The following is a 17,369-nucleotide window of genomic DNA, read 5'->3' as shown; positions in this document are numbered from 1 at the left end:
TGACAGACAGACAAGAAACAGTTTCCGGGTATCATGGGCTGTTGCTTTATTGCATTAGCTTAGGCCATCCGCATAAACCCCTGAGAGGTAGGTAGTCAGCTTTCCATTTCATGGATGGGGAAACTGAGACTAGAGAGGGAGCACTTTTATCTGGCCCTGGAGGCCTGGCTCAGAGATATAGGGAAGGAAGGCAGGTTGAGCTTCCCATCACGCCCTGGCTCAGGTCAGGATTGGGAAAGAGCCAGGGGCAGGCTGAGAAGGAGCATGTCCTGTCCTTATTGAGGGAGCCCTGTCCACACATCCATCCACAGTCAGACTTCAAGGTCAGACCCCTGGAGCAGCTGAGACCCCTAAAGATATTCATTGAGAGCAGAGCAGGGCTGGTCAGGAGCTGAGGGCTACAGAGCTGCCCATAGGCTTCACGTGGAGTTGCTGTGGGGCCTCTTCTTCTCTCCCTAGCTCGCTGGAAGCTGTGCTACACACGATATGTTTGAAAATCACTGGACTTCCAGAAAAGCCGGGTGAGTCAGGATGTCGTGCTGGTCTTGGCTTTAGGGGCCTCTGCTTCACCCTGATAACACAGGCCAAAGCTGCGGAAAGAGCCAAGAGGTTCTTTGAGCTTAGGTCCCAGAGAGATCAAGGATATGGGCTGAGGACAGGAGGTGGTGAGGAAAGAATATCTAGTAAGAAGAAAGGGCAACCTGAGGTAGCAGGAAGGTGAAGGACTGGGGCCAGAGACACAGGAGGGAAGGGGTACACTTAGAGCCCAGGACAGCAGAGTGAGCTTCAGAGGAGTGGAAAAAGGGATGCTGAAAAGAATCAAGGCAGGGCCCCTCCTTCACCCCACCATTGTTGCCCTTCCTCTTCCCCCAACGTACAAACTCTGTATTTTGGACTCAGGGGGTGGGGCATAGTCCTTCTTGTGACTGGAGAGCAGGAGCCATGAGCCATCCTCATCATCACTGAGGCAGAGGAGAGAGAAGAGAGATGTGAGGGTCATTTATCAAGGTCCTGAGGAGCAACAGGAGTTCAGCTTTGTTCAGCCTTCTGTGCAGCCCCCAGGAAGAGGAGGCAGGGGAGGCCAGATTAAGAACAGGGTCCCCGAGCCTGGAGAGAAGGACACAAGGAGACACTAGAGAGATGGGAGATTTTTGTTATATAGCCTGGTGGATAGCAGGTCCCTGACGAGGCTGTGGCTAGTCTTTTTTGTTTTGTTTTGTTGTTACTTATTATATTACTGATTTATTATCAAAGGATGTAATTCAGGAACAGCCAGATGGAAGAGATGCATAGGGCAAGGTATGGGGAAAGGGCACAGAACTTCTGTGCCTTCTCCAGGCCTGCCTTAGTTCCCCATCTCCATGAGTTCACCAACCCGGAAACTCTCCAAATTCAATCCTTTTGGCTTTCTATGGCATTCTCTGCAGCTACAGTTTCCCCCCCTGAGAACAAACAGATACGGTCAGGGCAGGGAACTGAAAAATGAATGTGGATAAACAGCATTAGCAGGTTTCTTCAGCAGGATGCATAGCAAACATGGCAAGTAGGAGCAGTGCGATCCAGAGAGAAGGGTGGCAGGCTCAGGACAGCAGGCTGGACAGCAGGCTCAAGGAGCGACCAGACTAGACCAGCAGGTTTAAGGGATGACAAAGGCAGAATGGCGGGCACAGCAGGGCAGGTTGGACAGCAGGATCGGGGGTGACCAGGATGGGGTGGCAGACTCTGCAGTGCAGGCTGGAAAATAGGCTCGGGGGATAACCGGGCTGAGTTAGCAGGTTCAGGAGTGACTAACTAGGCTAGGGTGCTAGGCTCAAAGGGTGACTAGTCTGGGGGTGATAGGTTCAGTCTGAGACAAAAGACTCAAAAGATGACCAAGTTGGGTCAGCAATCTAAACAGGGTGACCAGAGTAGGTCAGCAGACTCAGGAGGTAGCTTGGCCAGGTTAGAGCTGGGTCATCAGGCTCAGCAGAACAAGGGAGGGAGGGCTGACTCAGTGGGGATGAAGGCAGGGATATACCTGCTCTCTGCTTCCTCTGGGGTCCCTAACATCTTGGCCTTGATCTTCTTTCGCTGCTTCCTGATAGCCACCTTCATGGCTTCCAGCAGAAGCCCAGGGACCCTGTGGTCTGTGAGGAGCTCCCTACAGAGAAGGGGGAGGAGCAGGGAAAAAGTGGTGGGGTTGTCAACGGTCTCACCCCAAGGATGAACTTCCAAAAGGGCAGGAGCTGTGTTATTCATGTCCTCCCAGTGCCCAACACAGTGCCTGCCTCATGTCATTGTTTATACATCAATGAGCCAAAGAATGAGGTGGGTGACTTGAGGCCTAGGAGCAGTTGTAACTGGAGCCCCCTCTGCTTCCCAGCCTCTGCAGCGCCCTCACCGCTGGAAGTAGGCCAACTCCTCCTTCAGCAGGAATACGTTAGCTTTGAGCTCATTCCGCTCCTGAAGGATCTGCTCAAGCTCCTCTCGACTGAAGCCACACTGCCCTACATTGGAAGGGCTCCCTGGCTGCTGTGGGGCATCTGCCTGTGGAAGGACAGGTTTGATCAGAGGGGTACCTCGGCTGGCACTCCCCTGCCCCTGGGCCATCACTGGAATGCTAGAGGGAGTGATGGCAGGGAGACTTGGGACGCAAGGGCTCTCTCTACAACAGATGACAGACCAGTGCTCTGACAGACCAGTGCCCTGAGAGTAGGATGAAGGCCGGCTGGGAGGATGCACTTCCAACTTTCTGCTGGACTTGTTACACTTCACAGCAACCCTTTCCCGAGTGCCCACAATTTTCCAGACGCTGTGAGTATTAAAATGGGTCCCTGACTTCAACGGGCACTCACCGGGCCTTCAGAGGTCCCCGGGGTTCCTACTCCAGCCGTTGACCGCTCGGCCTCTGGCCTCTGTTCACACTCAGAACCCCCGGCCTGGTCCCACGCCCGCTCTTGAGCCAGCTCCACGGCCCCTGCGCACCGCAGCTCCCTCTCGCTCTCACGGTCTCGTGCGACACGCAGCTGGGTTTGCACAGCGGCCAGCTTGTGCCGCAACTCTGTATTCACCAGTAGGAGGCGCTGCAGCTGCTCCTGCAACTGGGGGCGGAACAAAGGGTGAGGCTGGTGGGCGGAGCGCCGAGGGCCGAGGGAGGCCTGCCCTGTGCAGTCGCCCCGCCCCGCCCCACCCCACCCTCACCGCCTCGGTCTCCTGGCTGCGCTGCAGAATATCGCGGTTGTGCGCCCGGAGTTCCTCCCGCTGTCGGTCCGTCACTTCCTTGAGCTGCCGCAGCAAAGCACGCTCCTCTAAGGAAGGGATGTTACTTAGCGGCGGCCCGGAGGAGGTAGCCCCCGAGCCTGCTCCCTGGCCGGGCCCACACTCACCCTGTGACCCAGAGAGCAACTCTCTGCGGAGGTGTTCGTTCTCCTCCCGCAGCTGCCGCAGCTCCAGTTCCGCCTGCTGTGCTGACGCCTGCAGCTGGGGAGTCCCAACTCTCACGGTTAGGCCCTTTACGACCCCGCGATGGCGAGGGAAAGGGGCAGTGACTCACCGAGTCCGGGACGGGCCCCACGACAGCCTTTTCCAGGAGCTCCAGAGCCTGCACCACGAGCGGCACTAGTCCGGCGGCTGCCTCCGGCCCGAAGCGGCGAGCCAGCTCCTTCAGCTCAGTGCCCAGGGCTCCTGCTAGATGGTACACGAGCTCCGCGACTGTCGCTGACCCAGCAGCCACTCGAGGACCCCAGCCATGCGCCCCAGGCGCCGCCCTCCTGGGATCCATATCCCCCAAAGGCCAAAGCTGTGACAGTGAACACCCCCTCCCCCAACCCCGTGGCAGGAAAAAGCCAAACAGTTCTCGCCCAGGAAGCAGTTAAGGGCAGTAGAAGGTGGGGTAGAAATGACAGGGGAGGAGCGATGAAGGTAAACAGCATGGATAAGGAGGCAGTGCCAAGTGCCCCCTGGGCCCTTCTCTGCTCAAGCCAAGGTCACAGGAAGCAGGACAGCCGACCTCCAGCCAGGCGTCCAAGAGCTGAAGTTCAGGGCTGTAAGTGGTCACTTTTGTCAAGCCCTCCCCACAGTGCCAGTCCAGGCCCCACCCCTGTGCCTGGAGTCATGGGGCCCTTACTTGACTGCCAAGCATTCCAGGCCAGAGGTTAAAAGTAGGATTGTCACTGGCCTTAGCCAGAGACGGCCAACTGTCCAGCCCTGTACCTATTTCCCTGACCAGGACTTACACAAAACTTAAGGGGCTAGGCAGAGCACCACAGCTGCAGAGAACAAGGCAAAAGCTTCCAGATTCAAAAAATGGCAGCAACTGCCCCACGGGGTGTTGAAAAGGAGTGATAATTTGCAAGTATTTTGGAGCAAAATTGACAAATGTGTTCAAGGCAGGAGTGTGAAAGCCCAACCCCACCTCAGTTCCCAGAGACTAAGGGATATTAAGCTGCATAGCCTTTGAATAAGGGAACTCGTGAAACTCTCAAGGCTGAGCCCAGCACCATACCTGCCAGTAACAAGTCCAGCCTCTTGCCAATCCCACACCCAGAATTTTAGCTCAGAAAGGAAAAAAACAAAAACAAAAATTATCCCCCCAATTTATACAAAATTTATTACACTTTGTTCAGGATTACAAGCCACTGGGAGGTCAACACAAGCACAAAACAGAGAAAAAAGGGGCCAAGCTGCTGAATGTCACCAGCTTGTCTGCAGGGTAAAGGCTCCACCCAGCCTTTCTAGAGTCTGAAGCAGGTGAGGAAACAACTAGGCATAGAGGTCCTCTCGGTCCGCAGAGTAGACCTCACCCTCCTGCAGGAGGGCAAAGTTGAGGAAATGGGAGGGTCTATGCACCTCGTGGTAGAATTCTTTGGGGTTTGCCAGCTGCAGCTCATACTTCATGTTGGGATCATGCCGGACACCTTGGGGTAGATGAAAATGTACAACATTAACAAGGTTCACCTGTCCTCCACCTGTCCCACCCAGCCCCTGGGCCATCTCCAACCCAGCCCCTGGGCTATCTCCAAACCAGAGGCAGGCCCCAAGTGCTAAGAGTGATGGCCTAACCCCATTCCCGCTTACCCATAAAGTTGTAGTTCCATGAGGACTGGGCAGGGACCATAAAGAAGCCAAGGAAGCGGTCTGACAGTAGCATCTGGACCCTCTCGTAGTGCGAGGGTAGATACCCCTTGGGGTTGTTGCCCTTGTCTGTGTTCTGGCGGCCCCATTCATAGCCACTGGGGGTCAGCTTGTAGGCTGTCAGTGTGCAGGAACCTGGTGTAAAGCTAAAGAGGAATGAGGACAAAGTGAGAGTTCAGGCCACTATTCTGGTTCCTGGCCTCCAATGCCAGCCCCACCGTACTTCCTCCCAAGGGGAGCTTCAAGCCCACCTGCAGGTGATGATGATGGTCTTCTCGCCATCCCACGATGGGTTGTCAGCCATGATCTTGGCATGGGTGGTGACATCCTGGGGTGATAACTGTGGGGACTCATTGGGCTGAGTGTGGATCCAACCTAAGGGTTCCATCTCCTATAGGCAAAGAGCAGTGAAAAGCTCCTTAGAGCCCTATCTGCAGACAGGAATCCCGCCCCGAAGAGTAACATGCCTGCCTTCCCTCCCCAAACCTGACAGCAGAAAGCCCGTTCTTCCACACTCCCACTGACCTTGAGGTACTCATGCTGGGGCAGCTGGCCAGGCAGGTGCACAGTCTGGTGGGTACCCCACTGTGGTACCATTACGATACAGCGGATTTCCTTTACCTGGGGATTATCTGGTGGGCTCACGCCATACAGATATCCTGCAATCTGAAGAAAATGGGGTTAAGAGTCAAAACGATTCTTAGTACCAGACCAGACTTGAGGCTGTCAGCCCTTTGCTTCCTTTCCTTCAAGAATAAGGGCAGTTTCTAAAAATGCGATCAGAATCTCCTGCATCAGAATCACCTGGGGTACTTGTTCAGAACGTTAACATGGATCTCATTTCACAGTTACCACATCAGAATCTCTTGACTGGCACCCCAAGAACTGGCACTGTTCACGCACTCCCCAGTTGATTACTTAAGAATAGTATCCATAAGCAAATAAGCACACAAGCATATAGCTCATGAAGAGGTATTTAAAATTTTACACTGCCATCAACAAAGAGGAACTGTGTTCCTATCTATCAACTCACCTCCACAGAATATTAAAAATCTTTTCAAACTCACCAACCAGAGGCCACAAATGCTTTATAAAACATGAATTTCCCTGATAACTAGTAAAGATGAATATCTTTTCATATTATATTTGCCATCTGTAGTTCCTTTTCTACCTGCGTATTCTTTGCCATTCTTCTACAGCTGTCTTTTTTAAAAAATAAACTTCTGAGAATTCCCTATTCTAGAGGCTGATCCATTATATCTTAGTCATGCAAATATTTTTAGTTCTGCTGTGGTACCCTTTGCCACACACAAGTTATTCATTTTGATTGTAGTTTTCTCCTTTGCGTATTGTTTAAGAAGGCTAACCCAACACTAAGGTAATATTTTCTTCTAATACTCTACAGTTTATTAAGTATTTTACTTTCAGATCTTTATTCCACTTGGATTTTACTTTGAGGTAAGGATATCGCTTACTTTTTCTGATTGTTTCATCATGAAGCAACCTTAATCCTACAGACTTGATACACCACATTTACTATACACACATGAATGTTTCTAACTATGTGTTAGTCTCTTCTAATAACTTCTAGATCAATAATACCTCATTCTCTTAATTAACATAACTTTATAATGTTTTGATATCTGGTGAGGACCAAAACCCTCCTTTCTGTTTTGGCTATCCTTATATATTTACTTATCCACGAATCTTGAAACTAGCACCTCGAGTTCCAGGAAATCTCAGTTGAATTCTAGACAAGTAAAATGTTGAGTACACACCGTGACCTGGTTGAGCACACTTACTCACTTGGGCCCGAAGGTCAGATATGCAGATGAACTTCTTAAGCACATTCTTGGGAAGGATATAGGTATAACCAGTCTCCTTGATGTCATCGGATGAAACATAGATATGATTGGTCCTTAAGTGCAAGTTGGCAGCAGAGATGGCCCTGTTTTTACAGGGAGGGATGTCAGCATTTCTCAACCCAAACATGAGCAGGCCTTTCCATACCTATCCCTCTTGCCCCTTACAGTACCTGACCCTCCATTCAGTCTTAGATGAGAAAGTCTGGGTCTCATAGTTGCTGGTGGTAGAGGTGATAATCTCATCACCATGCTTGTTGACAGTGCGAGTCTGTGTTGCAGTCAGCTGTGACTGTTCCTTGGTCTGCTTCTCAATTTCAGCTATTTGCTGCCGCTGTTGTGAAGGTGCCGAGATCTCCATACCCAGGATGATGTCTCGAATTTCTGACTGTGTCAGTGATGCCACATTCACACTGTGGGAACATGTGGGTCACATCACAAGGATCCCTTTCTACTTAGTCACTTATGCCTCAATAACAAGAGTGTAACTTGGTAGGATAGGGCAGCCCATATTCTTATGCCAGACAACCTTCAAGTGACACTTGTAAAGGAATTGTGAAGTAGAGATGTACTAATAAGATTCACCACATCCCAGAATGGTCTTACGAATGTGCACCTTTCAGCCATACTCAAACCTGCTCAGCATCCATCTTCTCACTTTTTCTTGATAAAAAGTGCCTTGGAATAGAACAATTCTCAGAAACAGAAACCCTAAAACATGACAGAGCTGGTACACACAGCCACCCTGGAAATCTGCGGACATTTCTGCCTGCAATAATGACAGGTACCTGGGGGTCTAGGGTGTTAAAACTTCCTGTAATGCATGGATAGTAAAGAAATGCCTTGCTCAAAATAACAACAGTGCCTCTGCTGAGAAACCCAAGATTCAGACTGAAGCCCCGAAACATGGACACTTCCTACAATATCTGAAAACACAGCTAACCTCTCTTCTATAGGTATCTCCAGGACAATGTGAGAAACTTCTGAGCCTAATGTTTCAGAATCCCAAAAACCATATCCTGAGCCAGTTATGTCACTTTTTTTTGGATCTTCCATCTGTCCCCACCATTGCTGCTCACTTGTTTTTCTTGCCGTAATCAGCCAAGATAAGATCCTTGAGTTGCACCTCCACCTTGATCCATTCCTCATCAGTCAGAGTGGGCCAGATGTGGTGTGGTTCTGTAATAGTAGTCTTGTCTGGCTTCAGGATCACCTTTGCCCGGTCATTGTTCACATGCAGAGCACGCAGAATCAAGATGAGACGGGAGAAAGCCTAGGAAGAGATATGGCAGTGCAAGAGGAGGTCAGATGCTTGATGTCCTTCCCCCATGTCGATCCTATTCTCCCAGGGAACCCAGGAATTGATTTTAAACTCTACAGTGCCACTGCCCCCCAACCCCGTCTGCCCCTACGAGTCAATCTGATATGCAGAATACAGAGTCACTGTCCCATACACAGGTTGAAGATGTAAAAATGGCCCCATAAGGGGCCTGTGGGAAAAGCTAGGGCACGAGACTTTTTCATGGTCCCAAACCCACTCCTCTTAAAGTGACCCTCTCATGATATGGCTTCCTACCGTGTAAGATGAGATAGTCTTGAGCCAGTCATCATAAAGGTTAAAGAGAACCATCTGGGGCTCAGTGGCTTTAAGGATGAGGTCCCCAAACTTTTCCACCTTGAGACAAGCCTGGAAGGGGAGTTGAAGCTCTGATCCTTTGATCACAATATTGGGGAAGTCCAGCAAGTGTACCTGAGACAAGATAAAATTCAAGATTAGACACAGAGCCTGCAGGTCTCAGCCCTCCTTTCTTCTACCTCATCCACCTCTCACCTCCAATGGATCCAGCATGCCTTTCCTAGTGACAATGATCTGCTTGGGCTGCTCCTCCACAGGCAGAGACCGGATCAGGGCAGCCACCTCCTCAGCTGTCTTCCACTTAGCCAACTAAAAAGCAAGAGGAGGAAATGGAAATTGAGTCTCCACCCTCCCAAGTAAATTAAAAGAGAAGATCCCAGTCTTGAAGTAATCAAACTGTTTCTGTTGTGCACTGCTATTGAGTTAGATACTTTGGAAGTAAAGTAAAAGTGTCGAATGGACTTGCCCTAAAGGGTTTTCAACCTAGCTGGCTGTACAAAACTCATACAAACCAGTATGTGATTATACTACACAATGTCAGGGACAAAAGAAATCAAGGTTAAAAGTCATAAAGAGCTGCACAGAGAAACAGATCTTAAGAAATAAGACTATGATAAACAGAAAAAAGAGAAGAGTTCATTCTAGAAAAAAGATATATGAGCAAAGAAACAGAGATGGAAAGGAGCATCAGGGTTCGGGGATACTAGGATCCTAGACTAATATCACCTTGTGATATTAAGAGGAAATGTGTTTAAAGTGAAGCTGGCTGTGGCTGGCTAGGTTACGAACCAGGCAGATATCAAGTGTCTAGGAAGCCAAAGAAGAGTTAATTCAGCAAGAAGGGGGCCACCAAAGGCTTTGAGGCAGAGATGAAAGTGATGTTTTAAGAATGCCTGTTCGCTTTAAAAAGGTGATTTTTGGTAGCCCTGTTCAAGATAGTTTAAAGATGGGAGATTCAGGAAGCAGAGAGACCAGCTGGTAGATAATAAAGGACCTTACACCCTCTTGGACCTCCTATAGAATACTTCCCATGTTAAGTAATTCAGGGAAGAAGTTCAAATAAGATGTCCTCGATCTTTCAAAGAGAGAAACACGACATTCTCTCCCTCTCTCTCACAGAAGCATACCCACATGCACATATCAAAGAATAAGAGGCAGCAAGGTTTTACAGCTTCTGTATCCTTTAGCCTGCTCACCTGCCCCAAACGCTTCTGTCCGGCCCATACAGATGTATGGATTATTTTGAGAAACAGCTGCCCTGTGCGTGGGTTGAAGATGAAGATGGCCCCATTGATGGGCTTGGTTGTCAAGTTCCCTTCAAAGGTCTAAAGAACAATTACAGCAGTTAGCACGGTGTACACACAACCATCCTTGCCTTCATTCCAATGTGCATGCACTTGCCCTATCACCCTCCCATAGGCATCTACAGAGTCCCACACCCCTACATTGCTTCTAACTCTTCTCACCTTGTGAATAGTCACTCTGTAGACATTAGTGTCATCCACAAACCAGATAATCTGGTTGGAGAAGAGCTCACCATAGTTCTGAGAGGACAGATAGGGCTCAGTGGGCTCAGATGAATAGAGCTGCAGCCCCTTGCGAATCCGTTCACGTAACACATACAAGGCAGGGTTTGCCTTCATAATCTTGGCCATAGCCTGCTGTATAAGAGGCTTGCTACCTGGGAACCAGTTTCCATAGGCACTGTGAAGGTGGAAAAGGCAAGAAAAGTTAGACCAGGCTGGTAGTTCCAGGAACAAGGCAAAGTGCAACTCTACAGAGGACTAAAGGGCTATTGGCCAGGCTGACAATAAGGGTCTGCTCATATACACAGAGACGAAGAAAGTCAGTGACCCAGAGAACCAAAGAGCCAAACCTCAGCTCACCTGAGCAAACTAACCCACATGTATATTAAAGTACAGGACTGACAGAAAATACATGCCTCTGAGCCCCAACTTACCTGTGCAGGTTATAGGCCAGGTCAATGGCAATGAGCACACCTGTGGGTGAAGGGTAGATACTCATGTTGTCTGTGGTATAGTCCAAGAACTTGGCCCGGGCATAGCGCTCAATGTCATGGGAATCATAGTCCCCCCAGCGCAACTGGATGTCAATCCAATACTTCTGAGTGGTGGTGCTGTCCATCACATCCCTGAGGGAAGAGAGGGGTCAGGAGCACAGGTTTCCAGGAAGCCACTGATACAACCGATGTTCCCAAAACCACAAGAATGCTCAATTACTACATCTAACTCTTAAAACCAATCCTTCTGCCTGTTCCAAATCAGTAAGACTCCTCACTCTCAAAGAACCAACAGACTTGCTAAGAGTGTTGACAGGACCAGCAGTAGCAATGGCTCTGAGTTAGAAAGAAAGGCAGGCAGGGACAATTCCTATAGTAGTACTCCTAGAAGAACAGTAAAAAATTAAGGTTCCTGGATGTCTAGAACTAGGTCATAAGGCACTTACTTGGAGTCTGCCAGCAATGAGGGTCGGGAAACATTCCACTTATAGGAGGCAAAGAGCAGGATATCTGCACAGGAAGAATTCATCTTATAGGACTTTCGGGGGTGAATTGTCTCCTTTTGTACTGTCTCAATTTCTAGTGCATCTAGTTCCTGGTCAAACACCTATGGGCAAAGGTGGAAAGATGATGACTGGTTATGGAAGCCGTTTAAAATGAAGGCTTGTAAAACTTAAAATAGTATCACAATAGAAGTCTCACCCTCAGAGCTTCCAGGGTGGATTTCCCATACCCAAAAGAGTGAGCTGACCTGACTTTTCCCCTCTCCTTAATTCTAGCTCACCTGACACAAATCCATAACAATACTCTCATGGATCTTCTGCCACAAGTGAGCTCGGAAAATCTGGATGAGAGAGATCTTCAGTGTGGGGATCTTGCCATGCATGAAGATACCTGTCAGATCCAGCTGCACCTGAAACCCTACATATACCTGACAGGAAAAAAGGAGTGACAATAGAGATCAAGAAACTCTGGTTCTCAGGACATAAATAAAAAAGTAGAAACACTTGTTTTTAGCTTCCAAGCTCCCATATCTACCAAACTCACATTGGCTCGGTTGATGGTTGGGGACCACCAGAGGGTGAATCTACGATTGGGAATCTGGTTCAATCCTGATCGCTGAGCATTAGTTAGCTTCTTCCATTTCATAGACTCCTCAAAACCACTGGCCTTCTCCCTGGGAAGCAGAAGAGATCAGATAAAGTAATTATCTGCCATCTGCTATCTTCCAGAGTGCTAATGACATAATGGGGGTAGCTATCTGGGACACACTACAGAACACAAAAGCACACAAAGGATGAGCTCAAGAGTTGTAACAGGTCACTGTAAGGGGAGAAGAGAATCCTCACCAGAAAAGCCCCTCCCAGGTAGGAAAGTAAGTGCCTTTGAAGAGTGTGTGCTCCAAGATGCCTTCCACACCACCCAGGGCCTGGATCATGTCTGTACGGTAATTGTTCAGGTTCCAGAGCTTCCCATCATGCCGCTGGTGTGTCCACCAGAAAGGGTTCTGCTTCAAAACCTAGATGGTTTTGAAGGAAAATATGGTCAAGCTTCTAGGTACCTACTGCCCCAGGTTCCCACCGTGGCCATGGAGTCTCCTAATTCAGGGAAAATCTCTCCATTATTCCCTCCATGTACCTGGTACTGCTTAAAGTCAGTTCGAACACGCCAGCCCTTATCATAAGCCAGTGTGTGCCGGTCCTTCTGGAAGAGGGTATTGATTCGAGGAATGCCACGATCCCATGAATCTTCTAGATCTTCTAAGGTCAGTCGTCTGCCAAAGAAAAAACATCAAACACACGCTCATGTAAAGAGTTCAGCATACCTCTCTGGCCAAAGGTAAACAGAGTCAGATGTAGAATCTACTTCCACCTCTCCATAAAAATACGGCATGCTCTGCTCCCAACCTCCATGCAGGACTCAAAGTTTACCCCCCACAGGACTGCTATGCCTTCCTGGATGCCCACCTGTTCTGAGCAATGGCCTCTTGTCTCTTGAGTGCATACTCAGCCCAGACTCGCTGAGAATCAATGAATTCACTCTCCCATGGCTGTATGTAGCGGTATAAGTTGGGAATCAGCTGGTCTTCTTCATGGCTCATTCCTGAACGAAAGTGTGTGATACCTACATCTGTCTGCTTGGACCACCTGTTTGGGGACACAACAAGGATTAGAAAAAAATAAAGCCTAAAAATAAAAAAAAAAAAATTCCCTTCCCACAGGGTCTAGCAAGATATTCAGCCAAGTCCTACCTGAGGTCAGACTGAGGGATAAGCACATGGCCCATTGAGAGCATGCCGAGTCCACCTAACTCCTTAGGGGTATAGAACACAACAGGGGGGAACCGACTTGGCATCTTGGAATTGAGGCCAATCTTGATACGTGTCTGGATCTTGTTCTCGCACTTCACCAGCAAGTCCAGGAGCTCCTGAGTGTTCACCACAGCCTCCCGAAAGTATGTCATAAGGCCAATAAGAGCTGTGTTCCACTTATTCACAATCTGAAGATAATGGGAAAGAAGTAAATTATAGATGAGCCACTGGGGTGGGGGGACTACTTAATCCAATTAGTTGTATGCTCCCTAGTTCTGAAGAAAGATTTGAATGCAAAGTCATTAAGGAAGTATATATAAATAAAACCACTGTGAGATACTATTTAACACCTACTGGGATGGCTATAAGGCAATGACAAGTGCTAGCAAGAATGTGGAAAAAATGGAAATCTCATATACTGCTAGTGTAATGTGAAATGGTGCAGACACTTTAAGAAACAGTATGGCAGTTCCTCCAAAGGTTAAACAGTTACCACATGACCCAGCAATTCTACTCCTAGGTATGTACCCAAGAGAAATGAAAACATACATCCACACAAAAAAGTGTACACAAATTTCACAGTAACGTTATTCCTAATAGTCTAAAAGTGGAAAAAATTCAAATGCACATCAACTAACAAACGTATAAACAAAATGTGGTATATCCATATAATGGAATGTTATTCAGCCATGAAAAAGGCTGAAGTACTGATGCATGCTAAAACATGGATGAATCTTAAAAACATTATACTAAATACAAGAAGCCACACAAAAAGGTCACATACTATAGATTCCATTTTTATGAAAACTCCAGAACAGGCAAATCCATATAGACAAAAAGTAAATTAGTCGTTGCCAGGGGCTGGGAGAGAGAGGTGGGTAGGAGACAATAGGGAGTGACTGCCAATGAGTGTGGAGTTTCCTCTGGGGGTGATGAAAATGTTCTGGAATTAGACAGTGGTAATGGTTGCACGATTTTACGAATATACTGAAAAACCACTGAATTGTTGAATTTCATCGCAACAAAAGAATGAACTGAGCTAACAGTGTTATTAGATAAGACCAAATACAATAAGTAATACCACAGTGGGTAGGGAAGGGGGAAGGGATGAAAACCACTACTGAAAAATTAATGGAGGGAATAAAAACTAATTGGGGCCACAGAAATTGCCTTTCCACTAAAAACTAGAAAACTAGAGATACAAAGAAGTATTTTCAAGAAACTGGCAAATTGCACAGACCATGATCCTTGAAAAAAGGGAAACAAATGAAGTGAGCCCCCAAACTGTCCCCGCTTACTTACTGCCTAGTGGCAGTTCCAAGCTGCAACACAAACATGGAAGGGTAAGGATTCAGGAGGCCAAAGCAGCTACAATTTGAGGGTGGGTGCACAGAGGTACTAGAGAGAAGGAAGGTACACAGAAAGATATCCTCAAGTTTTGGCTAAGTAACAATCTGTATGTGATGAAACTCCAAGGTCAGAGAACTATCAGAGAGCAGTAAGCTGAACAAGTCCCACAGCTTATATAAGACTGGTAACAGTTTGTATTCCCACCAGCCAGAGTAGAGAGACCTTGTACTACAAAGAGAACTGAGTAGAGTCCCCAGAAAATTATCAACTTAGTAGTGGAAGTAAATTAGTCTCAATAATGGGTGTTCTGGATTCACCATAACCAAGCTTAAAAGCGAGCCTCAAAAGGATCAAATTAATCCACAAATTACTGAATTATACAACAAAACACAGCCTAATATCCTTTAAAGGAATATAACAAAATCCAGAAATCAACTACATAAAATTCATAATTTCTAACATTCGAAAATTACTAGTCATACAAAGAAGTAGAAATAAGTTACCCACAACCCAAAGAAAAATCAATAAACAGAAACAGACCTAGAAATAACAGATGATGGAATTAGAAGACAAGGACCTTTAAAACAGCCATTAAAAATCTTATAATTATGCTTGAGTATATAACGAAAAACAGAAAAATAATGAGGAGAAAAACAGAAAATGTTAGAGACCCAAATGGTACTTCCAGAGATAAAAATTACAATATATGAAATAAAAACGTATACTGATGGGATTAAAAACATTCTAAAACTGCATTAAAAAATAATAGTTTACATTAACAGAAATGAAGGCAAAATAAACACTTTCCAAACAAAAGCAGTGTATATTTATTGCTAGCAGACATTTACTATAAGAAATGTTAAAGGAAATTCTTTAAGCAAAAGGAAAACAATGCCAGATGGAAATGTGAATCTATATAAATAAGAACACCGGAAATAATAAGTATGTGGGTAAAACATAAAAGACATTTTTTCTCATTTTATAATTTCTATAAAAGACAAAGGCTGTTTAAAGCAAAAATAGTAACCAAGTATTGTGTTTATAATACAGGCACAATTAAAACATATGATGAAAAAAAACTACTACAGAGCAAAAATAGAAGCATACTGTTATAAGGTTTTTGTACTATATGTAAAGTGATTTTAGTAGTAGACGAATGGTCACAGTAGACTGTAGTTAAGTCAGAGATGTATACTATAAACCCTAGAGTAACCAATAAAAATTATAAAACAAAGAAGTGTAGCCAATAAGCAAAGAGTGAAGATAAATGAAAATCATTAAAAACCCCACTCAATCCAAAAGAAAGCAGGAAGAGGAAAAAATGTAGATAGAATAAAGAACAAAAATGACAGATTTCAACCCAATTATATTGACAGTTACATTAAACTTAATTAGAATATTTTTACTATTTATGAGACAATAACTGTCAAATTAGATTTTTTAAAGAAAGCAACATTCAACTATATGCTGAATCTATGCTATATAACAGGAAATAAACTTTAGTTATAAAGACACAGGTTAAAAGTAAAAAGTTGAAAAAAGACATCCATGCAACGGAAAACAAAGCTAGAGTAGCATTACTGATATCAGAGTAGACTTCAGAACAGAGAACATTACACCAGGAATAGAGGGGGACATTTCATAATGATGGAGTCAGTTCATTAAGACAGAGTAATTCTAAACACATTACATACGTAATAACAGAGCTTCAAAGTATATGAAGCAAAAAATAATGGACCTATTGAAACATAAGACTAAAAAATAAATCATAATTATTATGCCCAAGTGTATGAACAATACACGTTCAGGGGTATGAAAAGAGTTGCTTCTGTCTATAGAAGTGTTTATGTGTGTGCCAACTGTAAAGTCTATTTATTACTCTAGCTGTCTCTTCAAGTATAGCAATGATACAACATTCCACAGCTGGCACATTCCTTGCTCATCACCTGTATGCAGGTTCAATGCTACCTGGACAAAATGTTTGGCAATTTTCATTGTGGTGTCCCAAGTTCCCTAAGCCTGCTAGTATCCTGGATGACTCTTTGGTCTTCCATCTGCAAGCCCAACTTTTAGCTGTGTTCAACAAAATGTCCTGATGGATTATTTGTCCTTTTTACATTCTTCCATGCTCAAAGACATATAATTTTCTCGAGAAGTGTCACATGGCTTTATGCTGTTAAGCTTGGATGAATGTCTTTAATAAAGAGAACAGTGTTTCTGAAGCCCCTCTCCCCCAACAAAGGACTTGAAAAGGAGAAATAAATAAATCCACAGTTGTAGCTAGAGATTTCCAACATTCCTCTCTCGTTAACTGTTACAGATAAAAAAAGTCATTAAGCATATAGAAAGCCTTGACCGACACAATCAGTCGACTGGATCTGACATTTATAAACACTCTACCTAACAATAACAAAATACAGATCCTTTTCAAGTATGCATGAGAGTCACCAAGAAAAACTATATATGCTAGACCATAAATCTTAATACGTTTGAAAAAAATTAAGATTATACAGAGTAAGTTTTCTGACCATAATGGAATTAAACTAGAAATAACAGAAAATTACCTGGAAAACCCTCAAATATTTGAAAATTAAACAGTATACTTCTAAATACTCTATGGGTAAAATAAAAACGTGAGGGAAATTAAAAAATATTTTTGGCTGAATGAAAATGAAAACATAACCTTTCAAAATCTGTTGGATGCAGCCAAAGTAGTGCTTACAGTAATGAATTTACAGTAATGAGTACATCTATTATAAAGGTCCAATATTGATCATTTAATATTTTACCTTAACTAGAAAACTAAGAGCAAATTAAACCCAAAGTAAGTAAAAAGAAAAATAACAGAAGAGCAGAAATCATAAACAGTTTTTCTATTTTAATGAACAGAAATGATACAATTTTTTTTTAAAAATCAATGAAACCAAAGCTGGTTCTTTGGAAAGATTAAAAAGAGGGCAAACCACAATATACCAAGTGATATAATCAAGACTTTAAGATAAAGAATATGTTTTCTGAATAATTATTGAAGTAAAAGATCACGTTGCCTGGAGTTATCATAGAAATTATCCTTGAGTG

General features: G+C 45.3%; 2 protein-coding genes across 3 annotated transcripts in view; both read right to left on the bottom strand.

Moving 5' to 3' along the window:
* Nucleotides 1-26: 26 nt before the first annotated feature.
* Nucleotides 27-4,571, bottom strand: LOC107507723 (Rab interacting lysosomal protein). Of its 2 annotated transcripts, none has more exons than XM_036223926.1 (8): nucleotides 3,533-4,571; nucleotides 3,366-3,459; nucleotides 3,181-3,287; nucleotides 2,835-3,080; nucleotides 2,381-2,526; nucleotides 2,018-2,140; nucleotides 879-962; nucleotides 27-590 (listed from the first exon to the last, which is right to left on the bottom strand). In XM_036223926.1, exons 1-8 carry the CDS (start codon nucleotides 3,758-3,760, stop codon nucleotides 527-529), a joined length of 1,092 nt encoding a protein of 363 aa, XP_036079819.1. In that variant the 5' UTR covers nucleotides 3,761-4,571; the 3' UTR covers nucleotides 27-526. The 2 variants fall into 2 exon arrangements, with proteins under 2 accessions (XP_036079819.1, XP_015994425.2); XM_016138939.2 differs by having other exon boundaries at nucleotides 3,366-3,453.
* The window catches only part of PRPF8 (pre-mRNA processing factor 8), a 28,404-nt gene continuing 15,605 nt past the window's right edge, over nucleotides 4,571-17,369 (bottom strand). The window contains exons 25-43 of the mRNA XM_016138931.2: nucleotides 12,882-13,129; nucleotides 12,598-12,777; nucleotides 12,269-12,404; nucleotides 11,980-12,149; nucleotides 11,678-11,807; nucleotides 11,415-11,561; nucleotides 11,077-11,237; nucleotides 10,571-10,762; nucleotides 10,077-10,314; nucleotides 9,807-9,935; nucleotides 8,806-8,919; nucleotides 8,551-8,724; nucleotides 8,054-8,247; nucleotides 7,148-7,387; nucleotides 6,919-7,060; nucleotides 5,638-5,778; nucleotides 5,364-5,503; nucleotides 5,056-5,258; nucleotides 4,571-4,895 (exon numbers count right to left, since the gene is read on the bottom strand). Coding sequence (XP_015994417.1) covers nucleotides 4,741-4,895; nucleotides 5,056-5,258; nucleotides 5,364-5,503; nucleotides 5,638-5,778; nucleotides 6,919-7,060; nucleotides 7,148-7,387; nucleotides 8,054-8,247; nucleotides 8,551-8,724; nucleotides 8,806-8,919; nucleotides 9,807-9,935; nucleotides 10,077-10,314; nucleotides 10,571-10,762; nucleotides 11,077-11,237; nucleotides 11,415-11,561; nucleotides 11,678-11,807; nucleotides 11,980-12,149; nucleotides 12,269-12,404; nucleotides 12,598-12,777; nucleotides 12,882-13,129 — 3,234 coding nt within the window. The 3' untranslated portion in view covers nucleotides 4,571-4,740. The remainder of the gene's footprint in view (nucleotides 4,896-5,055; nucleotides 5,259-5,363; nucleotides 5,504-5,637; nucleotides 5,779-6,918; nucleotides 7,061-7,147; nucleotides 7,388-8,053; nucleotides 8,248-8,550; nucleotides 8,725-8,805; nucleotides 8,920-9,806; nucleotides 9,936-10,076; nucleotides 10,315-10,570; nucleotides 10,763-11,076; nucleotides 11,238-11,414; nucleotides 11,562-11,677; nucleotides 11,808-11,979; nucleotides 12,150-12,268; nucleotides 12,405-12,597; nucleotides 12,778-12,881; nucleotides 13,130-17,369) is intronic.

The sequence above is a fragment of the Rousettus aegyptiacus genome, unplaced genomic scaffold, assembly GCF_014176215.1.
Source record: "Rousettus aegyptiacus isolate mRouAeg1 unplaced genomic scaffold, mRouAeg1.p scaffold_m13_p_6, whole genome shotgun sequence".
Taxonomy (NCBI): Eukaryota; Metazoa; Chordata; class Mammalia; order Chiroptera; family Pteropodidae; genus Rousettus; species Rousettus aegyptiacus.
Note: the sequence above shows the minus strand (reverse complement) of the source record. Positions and strands in the feature narration are given on the sequence as shown.

What these genes read in the sequence shown, in the direction of transcription:
- LOC107507723 (XM_036223926.1), bottom strand. Translation starts at nt 3,760, where the DNA reads ATGGATCCCAGGAGGGCGGCGCCTGGGGCGCATGGCTGGGGTCCTCGA. An exon ending in GCAGCCAGGAGACCGAGGCG is followed by an intron (nt 3,081 to 3,180) that starts GTGAGGGTGGGG and finishes TTCCGCCCCCAG; the next exon opens with TTGCAGGAGCAGCTGCAGCG. An exon ending in CGGGGACCTCTGAAGGCCCG is followed by an intron (nt 2,527 to 2,834) that starts GTGAGTGCCCGT and finishes GTCCTTCCACAG; the next exon opens with GCAGATGCCCCACAGCAGCC.